Source organism: Empidonax traillii, unplaced genomic scaffold, assembly GCF_003031625.1.
Source record: "Empidonax traillii isolate 1590-97213 ecotype Southwest subspecies unplaced genomic scaffold, ASM303162v1 scaffold1632:size97395, whole genome shotgun sequence".
In the NCBI taxonomy this organism is placed as follows: domain Eukaryota; kingdom Metazoa; phylum Chordata; class Aves; order Passeriformes; family Tyrannidae; genus Empidonax; species Empidonax traillii.
Window position 1 is genome coordinate 5,341 of NW_020956825.1, and position 15,885 is coordinate 21,225.

General features: G+C 58.1%; 2 protein-coding genes across 4 annotated transcripts in view; both read left to right on the forward strand.

The window, feature by feature from the left end:
• Positions 1–83: 83 nt before the first annotated feature.
• Positions 84–3,625, forward strand: LOC114070627 (vasoactive intestinal polypeptide receptor 1-like). Its single transcript, XM_027908149.1, has 9 exons — positions 84–292; positions 774–906; positions 1,142–1,295; positions 1,840–1,900; positions 2,151–2,217; positions 2,336–2,427; positions 2,648–2,777; positions 3,071–3,112; positions 3,349–3,625. The coding sequence occupies exons 1-9, from the start codon at positions 87–89 to the stop codon at positions 3,439–3,441; spliced, it is 978 nt and encodes a 325-aa protein (XP_027763950.1). The 5' UTR covers positions 84–86; the 3' UTR covers positions 3,442–3,625.
• Positions 3,626–6,957: 3,332 nt separating this feature from the next.
• SCN4A (sodium voltage-gated channel alpha subunit 4) overlaps positions 6,958–15,885 on the forward strand; it is a 57,713-nt gene continuing 48,785 nt past the window's right edge. For 2 of the 3 annotated variants that reach the window (XR_003573948.1, XM_027908146.1), the window contains exon 1: positions 8,480–8,598. Coding sequence is in view for 1 of the 3 variants with exons in the window: in XM_027908146.1 (XP_027763947.1) it covers positions 8,550–8,598 (49 nt within the window). In the remaining 2 variants the exon portion in view is untranslated. Of the gene's footprint in view, positions 7,104–8,479; positions 8,599–15,885 lie in introns of those variants that run through there. The other variant, XM_027908148.1, reaches the window with a different exon arrangement.

Sequence of the window (15,885 nt, forward strand, 5' to 3'; positions counted from 1 at the left end):
CCACATCACCCTGCTCACACTGTTGGGCAAAGAAACACAGAGATCCTCCCAGAGTTATCTCATTTGGCCTCACCCTTGTTGCTGGGATGCCTGGAGGGACCTGGGCTGGGTCATCACCCTGTCACCTCCCTGTCATCACAGAGCAGCACCTCCCAGTCCATGCTGCCTCACTCCACTGGTGCTTTCCTTTCCAGAAAGGCTATTTTGTCACCATGAAGGTGCTTTACACCTGTGGCTACTCCACGTCCCTGGCAGCCCTGCTCTTGGCCATCGGCATCTTCTCCTGCTTCAGGTGGGGCTCAGTCCTGGCTGCTCCTGGGGTGCAGCTGGAGCAGCACAGGGTAAATCTTCAGCAGGGGATGCTGCCCTCAGGCTCTGCCCTCCCTGAGCAGCCAAGCTCCATCCCTGCCAACATGGACAACCAGGGCAGCATGAGAGGAACAGCAGCTTTGTCCTTCCCTGCTGACGCACAGACTCGAAACCCTCAGGTTGCCCTTTCAAGCTTTGCTTTTGCAGACCTCACTGTGCTCTCTGGAGGTGGTTGAGGATGTTCCCTGGCGCACCTTGTCCCTGGGCAGCAGCTTCAGGCACAGCACAGCACTGTTCTTCCTGATTTCAGAGCAGGAAATCCTTCTCCAGGGCTTTGTGTTGAGAAGACCACATGGTCCCTGGGCTGGGCTCCCACCAGGGAAGGGGATATTAGAGGGGAAGTTCCTCTGCCCCTTGGCTGTCTGTGCTCCTCCCTGGGCACAGAACATCTCTTCCTCCCCTAGGAAGCTGCACTGCACCAGGAACTCCATCCACATCCACTTCTTCACCTCCTTCATACTGCGTGGGGCTGCTGTGTTCATCAAGGACACCATCCTCTTCTCGGACGAGTCCATCGACCACTGCACAATGTCAACAGTAAGACACCCGAGTCCCAGCCTGGGCAAGGTGCAGGGAGGGCAACATGAGATTATTTGGAAGAGTGTGAGTGGGTTTGGAAGGGATTTAGCACTGCAAGAGGAGAGAGAGAGGCTGGGAGCCTGGGGAGGACACTCTGCCTTGGGAGGACTTCAGGAAGACCATCCTCTGTGCCCCCAGGACAGGGTCTGGTGCCATCCAGCACTCTGAGCCTCCCCTTTCCTCACCCTTGCAGGTGAACTGCAAAGCAGCCATCGTCTTCTTCCAGTACTCGGTCCTGGCCAACTTCTACTGGCTGCTGGTGGAGGGGCTGTACCTGCAGACCCTGCTGCTGCTCACCTTCACCTCCGACAGGAGGTACATCTGGTGGTACATCCTCATCGGCTGGGGTGAGTGTGGGGCCATCAACCCCTGCAGGAGGCCCCCACTGATGGGCCAGGGGCAGGAACCACCTGCAGGGGCTGCCTGCTCTGCCCCCCAGCTGGCCAGAGCTCCACAGCCAAGATGGGCCTCGTGGTGCTCTCAGCACACCCCCCTCAGCCCCAAATCTCTCTGCATGGCCTCGTGCTGGCTGGGGCACCTGCCAGCCCCTGCAGCTGGTTGGGAAGCGTGACCTGATCCAGGACAGGTCCTCCCTTCTTCCCACATCCACCTGGAGTTGGAAACCCCGATCCCAGGTACCCAGGTTGGATGTAAGAGCAGATGTGGGAGCAGAGGGGTTGCCAGGAGGTGACACACACACACAGATAAGAAGTGTCACCACCAGTGGGAACCATCTCCATTTATACCTGGAGAAGATGGAAAGGTTGTCACCTTCCTGCCACATCCAGGGGTCCAGACATGACCAGGGCACGTGGGTTTGGAGACGAGGGAGGGAGAGGTGGTACGAGGCACTGGGGAGACTCGACGTCCCTGCCTGTCCTGTCCCTGCAGGTGTCCCCATGGTGACAGTCGCCGTGTGGGTGGTCACCAGGCTGCAGTATGACAACCACGGGTAGGAGCAGACACCTCTCTTCCTTCTCCAGGCCAGCTCAGCCACGTGTCCCCCACCCAAGTCCTGGGGGATGAACCTCTTGCATGGGAGGCTCAGGAGGGGAGAACTGGGCCAGGGCTTTATTTTAATGCTGTTTCTAAGTGGATCCTGTGAGCAAAGGGGGGCGTGGGGCTGGTCAAAGGGGTGGCAGGATGATGCCTGGGCTACGAGGGTCCAAGTGGGTGGCAGAGCCATTTCTCCTCTCCCGTAGGTGCTGGGATGATTACACCAGCCTGTACTGGTGGGTGATCAAGGCTCCCATCCTCCTGGCCATATTCGTGAGTGTGTCCTCTGAGAATCCCAGAGCTGGGAGGGGGGAGGGGGTCCCATATGGAGAGGGGGAACCAAGCAGGGAGCTGGAACCAGCAGAGCCTGAGACGTGGCTTCCCATGGCAGGTGAACTTCCTCATCTTCCTCAATGTCACCAGGATGTTGGCACAGAAGATCCGGTCCCCAGATATCAGCAAAAACTACAAGCAGCAGTACATGTAAGGGCTACAAAGGGGGGGTTGTCCTCACCTTGTTTTCTGGGGGTCCAAGGGCAGCAGGGACCCCCTCCCTGGAAGGGCACAGAGAAGGAACACCTAAGGAGGCTCCGAGACCTGCCTTTCACAGAGAACCTGCTTGTGGTTAAACCCAAGCTCTTGGGAAGGTCTCACGGGGCAGCAGGACCTCCCAGGCTGCCCCTGATGCCACCACTCCCTGCAGGAGGCTGACCAAGTCCACGCTGCTCCTCATCCCTCTCTTCGGGGTGCACTACGTGGTGTTCGCGCTCTTCCCTGAGCACGTCGGCGTCGATGCCCGCCTGTACTTCGAGCTGGTCCTCGGCTCCTACCAGGTGCAGGCTGGGGGAGATGGGGAGGCCAAGTGCCCCTTGTACCCATCCCATCCCAGAATCACAGCAGGAGCCCCCTGGGATGTGCTGCTGGGGCTTCACGCTGTTTTGAGAGGGGACTGTGTCACCCCTTTAAACGCAGGGGTTGTGTCCTGGTGAACCACTTGCACCGATCCCCTGCTGCCTGGGGGATGGGGGAAGAGCTGTGGGAGGATGTTAAGTGCAGGCAGCAGATGAGCACAGAGGGGTCCAACCCCTTTTCCCTGGGTGAAACTTGCTGTTCCTGTCCTTCCCAGGGGTTCCTGGTGGCTCTGCTGTACTGTTTCCTGAACGGGGAGGTGAGTGTGTGTCCCCCAGCACCCATCCCTGGGCTCTGTAGCTGTCTGGGCACACAGAGGGTGCACAGAGACCCCTGAGGGTGCAGCAAAGCCAGGCCTGTGTTCACACATGGGCATGATGGAGATCCCCACCCTCCTGCACCCCAAATCCCTGTAGAGCCCTTGGAGCTCCTGCCCTTCCAGTGGGCGCTGGCAGCTGTCCCTGAGTGCCAGCACCACCCCTGGTGTTGGTTCAGGTCCAGGCTGAGATCAAGAGGAACTGGGGCAAGTGGCAGTTGTCCATGGAAAGCAACGTCTTCAACCTGGTGACCCAGGACTTCACAGCATGACGAGGACAGCGTTTGGGGTGGAAACACCTCCTCAGGGTGGTGGTGGTGGTGGGGGGGGTGCAGCTCCATGACTACAGCCCCAGAAAGACCAAAAGAAAAAAGGGTTTGGGATGTTCTGGGTCTGGTATCCTCAGAGGGTGGTGTGAATGGCTGTAGGGAAGGCTCTGCCTGCTGAGGTGCTGGTGGCACTCACGGCTAAAGCTCTCTTTGGGGTTTGGTCAGAATTTTAGGCAAAGCAAAGAGAACTTCTCTGCTCTTCTGCCCCAAGACCTGGCAGGAAACACAACTATCATTTCACAAAGGGCAGTTGCTGTTTTTCATTTGCACTGGGATGAAAAGGGAAAAAAAACGGTCCTGACACTGAAGGCGGTTTTTGATGGCTTGGTGTGCAAAACCATTTCCCTTATGGGAAGATGCCTAAATACAGCCAGGAGCCATTCTGAGGGTGGGAGAAGCAAATGCAGAGAGAGGCAAAGCCCCCCTACAAGAGTCCCCCAATGGCCTCATGACTCAGTTCCTCCCTGATGTCCAAAATGTTGCCGTTTCTCCCATGCCTGTTGATTCGAGTGGGGGATACATTCCACCGCTCCCTGGGCCTTTGCACTGAGGAATGGGACAGTTTGCAATCAGCAGGACTCACTGGCTTCACTGGAGACTCATTTTCCAGGGATAGCAAGTTCTGTGCCAATAAAACCTGTTCTGAGACCCAAGCACTTCTTTTCACAGGCTTGATTTTGCTCTACAAACCCAGCCTTGGTACCCCATCCCCCACCCTGTCCCCGAGGTGCTTCGTGTCCCCCCTCGGGGCTGGAGGGGTGTCCGGGGAGGGGGGTGTTTTTCCTGGAGCCGGAGGGTGGCACTGCGGCCCCTCCGGAGGCACCGACATCGGACCGGGGTGTCATCGCCGGGAGCGCGGTGTCCCCGCACGGAGCGCCCGGGCACGGGCACAGCCGGGGTGGGGAGACCCGACCCATCCCGGGGTGCCAGCGCCCGGGGGCTCCAGCCTCCTGGAAGAACGCAGGGATTAAGGTAAGACACCGCACTGCTTTGGGGGGAATGCACATCCCAAGCTGGGGACCCCCAGGATCCCTCCCGACAGCCCTGGCTGGGGATGGGAATAGGGCTGAGGGCTGGGAACGCTGTGCCTCTGCCTGATGTTTCATTCCCTGCCTGCATCCCCTGCTCCTCCTGGGACTTCCAGGCCACCTTGCCTGGGTGCAGAGGGTGCCCTGTGCTTGCAGCCCCTCTTTCATCCCCGCTCCGGGAGGTTCCTGGCTCTGCAGCTTGGGGAATTCATGCTCCCCGTGCCCCGGCTCGCTGGGGCAGTTTGTTTCCTCCCTTCTTCCCTGTGCAGCCAGCTCCAACTCTGCCCAGCTCCTGCCTGCACAGAGACCAGCAGAGACTGGTGCCACAGAGCCCCAGGGATGCTGCCAGTCCCACGGTCCTGGCAGTGAAGGAGAGCCGGGGAGGGACTTTGGACAGGGGCCTGGAATGACAGGACAAGGGAGAACGGCTTCCTACTGACAGATGGCAGGGTTAGATGGGATATTGGGAAGAAATCCTTCCCTGAGAGGGTGGGCAGGCCCTGGCACAGGTTGCCCAGAGAAGCTGTGGCTGCCCCTGGATCCCTGGAAGTGTCCAAGGCCAGGTTGGACGGGGCTTGGAGCAACCTGGGCTGGTGGAAGGTGTCCCTGCCCATGGCAGGGGAGTGGAATGAGATGGTCTTTAAGGTCCCTTCCAACCCAAACCATTCTGGGATTCCGGGATTCCATGATGCATCCAGCATCCCAAGCCCAGGTACCTCAAACACTGTAGGGTCCCTCAGGCTTATCCCACCCCGTCACACCAAGAATCCATCTTTCCCACCCAAATTCATGTCATGAGCACCTCTGGGTACCCCAGGCTCCCATTCCTGTGCAGAGGGACAGGAGCAGTGCCCTTGTGCCCCCTCAGTTCTGGGCTGAGCACCCTGGGGTGCCCCCAGAAGGGAAGGAGCCACATTCCCGAGTTTCCACACTCCTGTGCCTCATTCCAGATTTCTCTGGGCTTTAGGCAAAGTAAAAACAGGCATGTGCAAGCTATCACAGGCTTCCCAGTGGTGACAAGGCTGGGCTTGGGGCAGCTGCAGCTGCTGGAACCCACCAAACTTCCTCTGAATTTCCTGCTGCAACCAACGGAGCAAATGGAAAGTCCCCACAGTCACAGCAGGAGGATGTTCCCTGTTCCCTCCTCTCCTCACCAGCCAAAACTACTGACCCCTGGATGTATAGGGGATGTTCTTTTCCCATGGATAGGAGCTGTTGCTTTGCTGCTGAGCTCCCAACAGGCTCCTGGTGCAATCCCTGCCTTGCAGCAATCCCCTGGGAGCTGACATGGGGCTCTCTTCACTCCCTCCTTCCCTTGGCTTTTTCCACTCTGAGCCTGGCTGAGGCTCCCAGTCAGCAAGAAGAGCCCTGGGGTTGGTTTTTAGCCGAAGAAATCGAAGTTACACCTCCCAAAGCACACCTTTGGCATCCCCTGTGCAGAGCTGATTCTCCACCACCTCTCTCCCAGAAGCCAAACCTGGGCTCCTGCGCTGCCTCCTTATTCACACAGTCATGAAGAGAAAAGGAAAGTTATTTTGAGAAGCAGAACTGAGCTTGGGAACTTCACTTCCCAGCTCCCTGGGTGCTCAGGTGTGCAGTCTTGGCCCTGGTTTTATGGATTGTGTAGGATTGTGTTTTATGGATTGTGTCAGAGCCCCAGGGTGAGGGGCTGGAGGCAGGGAAGGGAATTGCCTCGGGAAATCAGCAGGGAGGGATGGCAGGCTAGGGAGGAGAGCTGCTGCAGCTCCACCAAAGCCCACACCAGCTTGGAAAGTTCCCGTGGGGTGTTTTGGGACAGCAGAAGGGACACAGACAGGGGTGTTGATGACCCCGAGTGGCTCTGGCCGTCCCAGCCGTGGGATGCTCCTGGTGTGGTAAGGAATGTGGTTCTGATGAAAGAGGGTGGGTATGGGGGGGATGGAGAAAAGACTGACAGACACCCCTCGTGTGCAGGCCAGAGGAGGAACCACAGGTGGTGCAGGGTGCTGCACAATGGGAATAACGTTCCCAAAGAGCCGCGGGCTCGGAGACAACGTTGGCAGCGGGGTTGGCACCGACTGTCCCCCACCCCCCCCGCCCTCGCAGTTGTCCCGCCGCTCTTCCCAGTTGCCTGTCACTGCTGGGAGAGACCGGCGGGGAGGTGCTGGCCAGGGTCGCCTCCACCTCCCCTCCAGCTCCCAGTCCACCGTCCCATCTGGTGCCGCAGCCAGCCCAGAGCCACCTCCACAGCTGGGACACCGCGACCCCGGGCCGGGAGCATGGCCGGGGTGGGTACGGGGCAGGGGGGTCCCGTCGGGCAGGACCCCCGGAGCCCCGGGAGATGGGGCTGCGGGGGCTGCGGGCGCCGCCGGCCCCGTGATTGGCGAGGGGGGGCGAACTCCACAGCTGAGACGGGCCGAGGCTACCTGAAGGACCCCGCATGTCCTCAGGTTTCACTCATGACCATCTGACAGCAGCGGCAGCTGCTCTGCCAACAGGCACTCGCGGAGCCAAAGCCTCCTCCAGGAGTCGGAGGAGAGGGAAATTTCTGGCCCTAAAAGGTCTCTCCTTGGGATTTCGCTCTCTCTCCACCCAACAGTAAGTACTGGGTTAGGCCCTGGGCTGCTGCCTGGTCACCCGGGCAGGGTCCACGGGGGCTTGGATGTCCCCAGGTTTGCCATTCTCGCTGTGCCTGCAGCGGTGTAAGCAACGCCTGGGGCTTTGCAGCCCGAGTGCCCCCCGAGGACACCCCCCCCGAGTCGCTGGGGTGGTATTTAGGGCTGTAGGCACCTGCTGGACCCCCCCTGCGTGGAAAACAACCCGTGAGAGGGGAGAAAGTCCCCTCAAAGATGCAGGCGGGGCAGGGGGAGGAGGGTGCCAGCAGCCAGGGGACCCTCAGTGGCCACTGACCTGTGCCAGGACGAGAGGGGACGGTCAGGGACGTGACGGGCGAGCGGTTTCTGAGCCACCTTCCCACCCGGAGCGAGGGAGCTCCAGGCAGGGCTTAAAAGTCGCAAGTCTCCTTTCTCCTGGCTTCTCCTCCTGGAGGGCTAAATATAAACCTCGCCTTGGCCAAGCCAAGGTTGCAGGAAAGGTCTGCGGGTGCTTCGTGGTGTCTCCTTTTGGGAAGGCACCTGTCCCTGCAGAGCCACTGTCCCCCCGTGGGGCGGCAGGGAGGGACCCCCGTGGGGAGAAGGGGAGGAGTGGGATCCCTCTGCCGTGCTGGAATGGCACTGATGGGATGGTACAGAGGTTTGGAGGCCTTTCACCCCCACGAGGGCTTGCAGGGGCACAGGCACAGCCTGAAGATTTGGGGTGCTGGGGGGACGGGATGAGCCCAATGTGGGGTTCAGGGCTCGTGTCCTCCCATGGGATGCAGAAAAACAGGCAGTGCCAGGGTGGGGTATGAATTTTTGGGTGCTCTGTTCCCCCCCATGTGGCTGTGGCTGTGCTGGCTTCCATCACTCGCTGCACGGGCAGGAACCACTGGGCACCTTGGGGCATTCTGGGGTTTATCCAGGGGCAATCAGCCCCCCTGACCCCCCCAGCCCTCACTGCTCCCTCACTCCACAGGGCTGGGGCTGAGTTGCAGAGTGAAGTTTGCAGATAAGCACAAGCATTTCCTCCCCTGCCCACACTGCCGCTGATGGAGTTGTCAGGGATCAGCCTGGGAATGTGGCAGGCGAAGGATTGAACTTCAGGGAGGCCACAACTCCATAAAGCCTTGGGAACAGAAGGAAATCCCAGTCGGCCCCATCATACAGGAGAGGGCCTGAGCGGACTGATGTGCAGGAACTGCCTCCTCCAGTCCTTGCCAGGAAAATGCCTGATTCATAATGGTTTTGGGGCCAAAAGACCGTATTTACAGGAACTGGTTAAAGAGCACAAAGTCCTGCCTTGACTCTTCAGTGCTAATATTTAAATAGCATTTTTGTTTTCTGATGTGGGCGGAAGGGTCCAGGTCAGAACAGAAGGGCTCTGTGGAGCCTCGTGGTCAGCTCCCACTTCACTCAGTCAGATTTGCTGGATTTGGGGTAGGACAGCATGCGGCAGCGGGTCAGGAAGAGGAATCCATCATCGTTTCTGTTTCCAGGTTGGACTAATGAGGTCGTTTCTGTGCAGGGGAGGAAGGGGGAGAAAGTGGTGGATGTTTTGTGGAACTGTGAGGGCAAAGATCCCAGCGCTAGCTGCGGAGATAGTGGGAAGGGTGCTCGGGCTCTGTGCCTGTCCAGCTGCCTCCTTCCTTGGTTACTCACACAGCCCTTGGAATATCTCATCTTTGGGTCTTCATTTCCATGTGGATTTGAACGGGATCCCTTGGGAGCTGGAGGACAAGAGTGGTGGTGTGGGGGCCGTGACAGCTGCAGGTGCCCCGTGCTGGTCCCGATTTTCAGGGTGTCTGGTCCGGGGTATTGGGGTACAGAGGCTGCCACGGGAAAACTGGCATCCTTCAGCCCTGGGATGCTGCAGGGATACTGCAAATCCCACGGGAGCAGCAGGTCTGTGCTGGTGATCCCTGTGGGAGCCGCTGTCTCTTCTGGCATCCCCTTGGAGGTGCTGCATCGCTGCCCCCCCCTGTGCTCCCCGGGCGTGGGGGACCCCCGGGGGGATAGCAGGTTATTGCAGCCCCACGGCATCCTCCCTTCCCCCACGCTGTGCCCTCGCTGCCTTCGCAGCACGGCTCAGATGTGTTCCAAGCCTGACACGAGAGCTGCCGGCAGGGAGGAGCGGGAGCTCTGGGTGACACCCGAGCGCAGGCAGTGGGCAGTGGGCAAGCGCAGGGTCCCCTCTTTAACCCTTCCCCCCTGCTCGAACCTCCACCTCTGCCAACCCCCTTCCCACCCCCCCCAAAAAGAAACCCAAATCGCCCTCCACCGCGGTGTGTCCCCTTTCCAGCGATCCCCTCCCGGGGGTCAGCAGGGACAGGGGGATGGTGGGAGTGGGGGGGGTTGGGGATGGGGTGGCATCCCCCGCTCCGGGCAGGGGGGGGTTAGTGCGTTGCTGCGGGGTGTTGCAACCTCCTATTTCCATCTGTTGCCGGGGAGAGTATCCCAGGACTTCACAGCTCCCAGGCTGTGTGTGCCACCCCCGCCCCCAGCACAGCAGGTACCCTCGGGTGGGCCGTGGGCGCACGGGCATCGAGAGCCGCAGTCCCCGGTGACTCCAGGCCAGCAAAACTCAGCGAATTGTAGGAAATTATTTTCCACGTGGCTGATGGCACCTGCAGGGGTCATAATTTTCCCTGCAGGGCTCATAATTTCGGGGGGATGGTGGTTTACGCCCCAGGGGCGCTGGTGCCCCCTCAGTACGTTGAGCATTGAGGATTTGACTCTCTGTCAACTCCGTCCGTGACAAGATGGGCTGAGCTGTGTCTCTCCAAGGAGCTGGAGCCAGGGAGCAGCACCTTGTTTGGCAGGTGCAGGGCACTCATGGCGGTGGGGACCCCATGGAAGGTGTTGCTGCAGTGGGCTGTGACGCTCAGCACTGTGCATCGAGCCCTTCTCCTCCTTGTAAATCCCCCAGCGCTGGCACAGCCCTCGGCTCGCTGTTGTCCTTGTCCAGAGTGCATCACAAGGATGGAGTGGGTTGGCTGTTGCCAGGAATGGGGCTGGAGAGTGCTAGGAGGGCTCCTCTTGGTTGGCTCAAGACAGGCAGTCTCCAGCAGGCAGAAAACAGCAGAGCAGCATCACTCGCGTAGCAGGGAAATCATTCACCATGTGCTTAAAATCACAGAGTCGTGGAATAACTGGGGTTGGAAGGGACCTTGAAGATTGTATTGTTTAACTCCCCTGCCATGGGCAGGGACATTTTCCACCAGCCCAGGTTGCTCCAACCTGGCCTTGGACACTTCCAGGGATCCAGGGGCAGCCACAGCTTCTCTGGGCAACCTGTGCCAGGGCCTGCCCACCCTCCCAGCCAAGAACTCCTTCCCAATATCCCATCTAAACCTACTCTCTGTCAATGGGAAGCCATTCCCCCTGCCCTGGCACTCCAGGTCTGTGTCCGAAGTCCCTCTCCACCTCTTGAATTTGGCCCACACAGCCACACCACGGGTGTGTGACCTGTGGCTGCACACACTGAGTGGCCTTGGCTGGTCTGGACCCACCTGGGGGACTTGTGGTGGCACGTGGGGAGCAGGAACCTGCTGCAGCATCCCAGTGCCCCTGTTCTGGCTGGGGAAAGGCATCTCCTTGTTGCTGGGCTCACTCTGGAATTGTTTTCCAGAGGCTTTCAGGCCGCCCCTCTTGCTGGGGGTCGGGTGGATTGCAGCAGCACAGGTTCACCCGGCGCCTCGGGGTGACGGATGCTGTTGGAAGCATCCCCACATTCCTGCTGGCCCACTTGGCTTGGGCCACCCTTCAGGCAGAGCAACAAACCACACCCAGAGGAGGGTAAAAAGCCACGGTGGTGGTGACAGGAGTCAGCACAGGGGACATGTCACTGATGGCAGCCAGAGGTGTTTGAGCCCCCCAGCCCAGGGGGCTGCCCCGCCGAGGGCTTAAAATCCCCAGGAATTCGAGGGATAATGCTGAAAAATGAAAAATTAATTTTTTTTTTCTCATTCTCTAACTCTTCTGAGCCCACTACTATTTGATAATAGAGTGGGGAAAGGGTTGGGGTGACTCTCAGTTTCCTCATTGGTGTTGTTTTCTCCTTGTGAAAACTGAGCCCCCTCTGCTTTTACAGCAAAGCAGCCTAAAAATACAGTGAATTTCTGGGACTGCCACAGTGGTGGAGACCCAGCATCCCACAGCAGTGTTGGTAGGAGACATTTGTTTGCAGAAGAAGATTTGGGAGACTTCCCTTATCTTTCCAGATGGTGTTTGTGATGTAGTCACAGCAAAAAGCACGAAGGGATGACAATTTATCCAGGGATAGTAAACATCAGACTCTTAAATGGCTCATTATCGTGTTACAGAAAGGGATGTAAACTTGTTTATAAAATGGCTCGTTGTTTCTGGCACAGATGAGGGTGTTTATCTGAGTTACTGGTAGAAATACATATAATCCTGAAAAGAGTAATGTGGCTCCAGGCCCTGCTCAGCAGCCAGTAAATCACCCACCTGCAGGACTTAGCGTGGATTTCTCCACCCCCAGTGCTATTTGTGGACAGAAAAAAAAAAAAAAGGCATTTTACATTAGATTTTTTTTCAGTTTTCCACCTTTTTTTTCCCCCAAACTTATGGAAATTACAGTAGGAAATAAAAAAATAAATGCTTTTTCAAGCCATGACACCCCATAGGACCATGCTGGACATGGGCAGGGACACCTTCCACCAGCCCAGGTTGCTCCAAGCCCCGTCCAACCTGGCCTTGGACACTTCCAGGGATCCAGGGGCAGCCACAGCTTCTCTGGGCAACCTGTGCCAGGGCCTGCCCACCCTCACAGGGAAGGATTCCTTCCCAATATCCCATCTATCCCTGCCCTCTGGCAGTGGGAAGCCATTCCCTGTGTCCTGTCCCTCCATCCCTTGTCCCCAGTCCCTCTCCAGCTCTCCTGGAGCCCCTTTAGGCCCTGCAAGGGGCTCTCAGGTCTCCCTGGATCCTTCCCTTCTCCAGGTGAACCCCCCCAGCTGTCCCAGCCTGTCCCCAGAGCAGAAGAGCTCCAGCCCTGGGAGCAGCTCTGGGGACTCCTCTGGACTTGCTCCAGCAGCTCCACATCCCTCTTATATTGAGGATCCCCCCCTCACCTGCTGCCCACACTGCTGGGGGTCAGCCCAGGACACAACTGGCTTTTTTGGGCTGCAAGTCCCCTCCTGGGCCGGTGGGGATGTGCAGCAGGGAGTGTGGATGGTGTTTGTGGTAGTACTTGGGACACATGTCACCAAGAGCCCGTGGCTGAGCTGTGACTCATCCCCAAACCTCTCAGGGCCAGCTGGTCCCAATTGCACCATCCTGCCCCACCCCGGGGTGTCCCCATGGGGATAAATAAACGGGATGCAGGGGGTTGGGTTATCTGTCCTGTGTGCTTCAGCCTCTGGGTGCTGGTGGGGGTGGAAGTGGTGCCTCCCAGGAGGTTCTGGGCTGCAGGTAGACAAGGAGGGGGTGCTGCAGGACTGTGCTTTGTTCGTGCTGTGATGGGTTTGGACTGTGTGTGGGTCTGGTTTCCTGAGCTGCTGGGTGCTGGCTCATCTCCCCTGGTGCTAACACAGCTCCCAGAGTGTGGGCCAGCCCCGGGCTCGCTTGGCACCATCTGTCCCCTCCTCGTTTCCTTTGTCACACGAGCCCCTTGTTCCTCACTAATCCCTGCTCCAGGGCTGCCCGTGCCGGGCACTGGGAGCACTTGGCTGAGCATCACCTGGCTCTGCTGGTTCTTGCTGAGTGAAGCTGATTTACACCTGCTCATGGCTGTTCTGGGTGTTTTCTCGCTTGGATTTACGTCCCCCTTGGTCTCTCTGGTGTTTTTACAGCGTGTCCTGTTATGAGGCTGAATCTTGCAGGGCAGGTTTACAGATAAACTTAACTTACACCTCCTTGAGCTGTGTTTGAATGCTGCAGATGGTCAGGGAGTCCCACTGCTGTCTCCCAAGTTCTGGGTATCTGTAGGGCTGAGATCTCTCAGGAGCAACTTGTCTTCACTTGAAACACCCCCAGTTGTATCTGTCCTTATTAACCCAGCCCTGAGTATGGTGGGGAAACAACTGCATCGCTCTGGACTGATTCCCCAGGACACTCCAGGTTTGCAGATGCTCTCCCAGAGCAGAGGGAGGAGCAGAGCCCCAGGGCCAGGGTGACCCCAGCCACTCTCTGTCCCCCACCGCCATGTGTTTGTACACAACCGCCAAGATCATCCTTCCCCCTCTTCCTCAGCCCATGGGATGTTATTTTACTGTGCAGGGGTGAAGTGCCAGCTCTGGGTGAGGTGACTGTCCCAGCAGACTCAGACAGGACCCTGCCACCCCCCCCATCTGTGCTGGTTAAACAGAACCAATTACGCAGCATCTCTGGTACCTCCCAAACCACCCCTGTTATTTCGGAGGCTGATTCATTTACGTGTTGCCTCAGAGCACCAAAAATACCAGAGGAAACTGAATTTCTTTCCAAGTCAAGGCCAGGCACTTCTGAGCAAGAAGCTGGTCCCATTTGCCTGCTGGTAATTGCTGATGCTGAACTGGGGGGGGCGAGATGCTCATCCATGGTGTGCCATAGGAAGAGTGTCCAAAAGCTGCAGCTCACGTGTGTCACAGCAAAAAAAAAAAAAAAAAAGGAGTTATCCAGCTCAGCTGGGCTGCCCAAAATTTAAGAAGGCAATAAATAGGAGATCAGAGCTTTATGACTGATTTCTCAGCAGGATAACCAACGGGCAGGAGTCTGCCTTTAATTCAGAACCCTCAGAGGTCCCACCCAGGTCTTGGAGAGCTGGGGCAGAGCCCCGTGGGACCAGGAGGGTGGGAACTGGGGGAGACAGAAGGGCTGGGCTGAGTCCCTCACACAGCCCGTGTTTGGCTCCTGGCTCCTCTTTTTGGAAGCAACAATCGACCAGAGATGCTGGTGGCTGCAGGGCTGTGGGATGTGGGAGCTGGGCAGGGACTTAAGTCCTGGGTTTGATCCCTGGAGTCATCCCACTATCTCTGTGTGGACACAAAGGGGTCAGAGCAGGACCAGGTGCTGCAAAAGACCCCAACAAGCCACGAAGCATTTTCATACTCAGGGCAACACCCCCTTTTGAGGCCTCCCAGCACCTTGTGGGGTGGTGCCCACCCCCAGCATCTCCCTCCCTGGCCCTCCTGGCGCCTTCCCTTCCTTTCTGCTCCCCTTCCCAGATCCACGGAGCGCTGGCTCTGCCTCCCTTCTTGCCCCCACCCCCGTGCTCCCTGCTCTCCATCACCCAAGGACAGAGCTTTCCCTGTCTCTCTGACCCCTCAGCACCCACACCCTGTCCCTGCTCCATCAACCACCGGCACGGCACGGTGGCTCCATCCCGGTGAGAGGATGAGCAGACACGGGCAGGAGCAAAAGCTGGTGCTGCTGCCTCCAGCTCCCCTCCTGCTCTCTCTCTCTCTCTCTCTCTCTTTCTCTCTCTCCTCCTGCCGGGAGAGGAATGAGCAGAGTCATGGGGCTGCAGAAACCTGAGCCCGGCGCTGATCGCTGGTGGCAGCTGGAGGCACGGCCACCTCCGCCGCGCCACGGGCTGGGCACGGCCAGGGGACACGGCAGGGCTTGCGGGTGGGAGGCTCCAGGAAAAGCGTGGACTCCGTGCACTGAAGGGCTGGACAGCAGCTGGAGGGGCTGGAGCCTCCCTAAACATCCCATAGCACAGGGTTTTCCTAACGGCTCTGCTAAAGTTTCCAGGGAAACTGAGGCTACCTGGTGCAACAAGCACCTGTGAGCCCTCAGAGCCGCCAGAAGGTGGGGTGGGAAGGACCCCCGTGGGTGCTGTGGGTCCTACTTGAGCATGTCTGAATGATGCTCCACGGAGTCAGACTCAGTGATCCCGAGGGTTCCCTTCCAACTGGAGGTGGTGTGTGATTCCGTGCACCAGTGCATCCCTGGTGGGACTTGGGGTGACAGGGCCAGACGCAGCCCCAATTTCTGCCCTGAGCTTTGAGGCCACTGGTATCGAGGAGCAAGTTTCTAGAGCTGCCCAAGTGAAGCAGGGAAATGGGTGTCAATCCAGCATAAATAATTCCATGAGGAGCAGCAGCGGTGGTACCTGCTGTCCCACTGCCCAGGCACCATCCCATCCCCTCACACCTGGGGGGAAAAAAAATCTCTTCTTGCTGGCTTTGATGAGGTCCCACCTTTGGGTCCAGCAGGAGTGTTTAAATACAAAAACCGATGCTCTGTCCACTTGATTTTGTTTTTAAAAGTTGCCCTTTCAGAAAGGCAGCAGGTTGCTGCCATCCCTGCAAGCAGCTGCATTTTGAATGAGCATCAAAGCCATGGTGCCAAAATTCAATTCACCAGCGACAGCAAGGGACTGTGGTGGTTTCTAAAATGCAGTTACACTGCCCTGCTCAAAATCAATGCCTCCCTGTGCCACTGCTTTATCCCTTGGCTTTACCATCACCCCAGGAACGTGATGCCATTATGCACCCAGAGTCTCCTTCCCATCAGGGCTGTAAATGTCCAGTTCTCCCCAATCACAAAGGGGTGAGGGTTTGCAGCTCTCAGCATGGCAGAGCTGGGGCTCTGAGGAGTATTGATCCTAAAGCTTATCGGGGTCAGGTGCTTGGCAGCATCCCAGAAAGTTTGGGTTGGCCAGTGGGATGCTTGTTTTGGGGAGGGTGAGGCACAGAGGTCCAGTGATGCCAGTATCCCTGCAAAGCAGGATTGAGCAATAAGGAATATTGGGCTCATCTCCAGCACAAGCTGGTGGTTATGGGTCAACAGCAAGGCAAATAAAAGTGAACCAAAGTACAGGGGCTCAAAGCAAGAAC

Excerpts from the sequence above, each read along its gene's own strand:
- LOC114070627 (XM_027908149.1), top strand. The coding sequence starts at position 87 with ATGCCTGGAGGGACCTGGGCTGGGTCATCACCCTGTCACCTCCCTGTC. Across the intron at positions 1,296-1,839 it reads GTACATCCTCATCGGCTGGG|GTGTCCCCATGGTGACAGTC; the intron begins GTGAGTGTGGGG and ends CTGTCCCTGCAG. Across the intron at positions 3,113-3,348 it reads ACTGTTTCCTGAACGGGGAG|GTCCAGGCTGAGATCAAGAG; the intron begins GTGAGTGTGTGT and ends GTGTTGGTTCAG.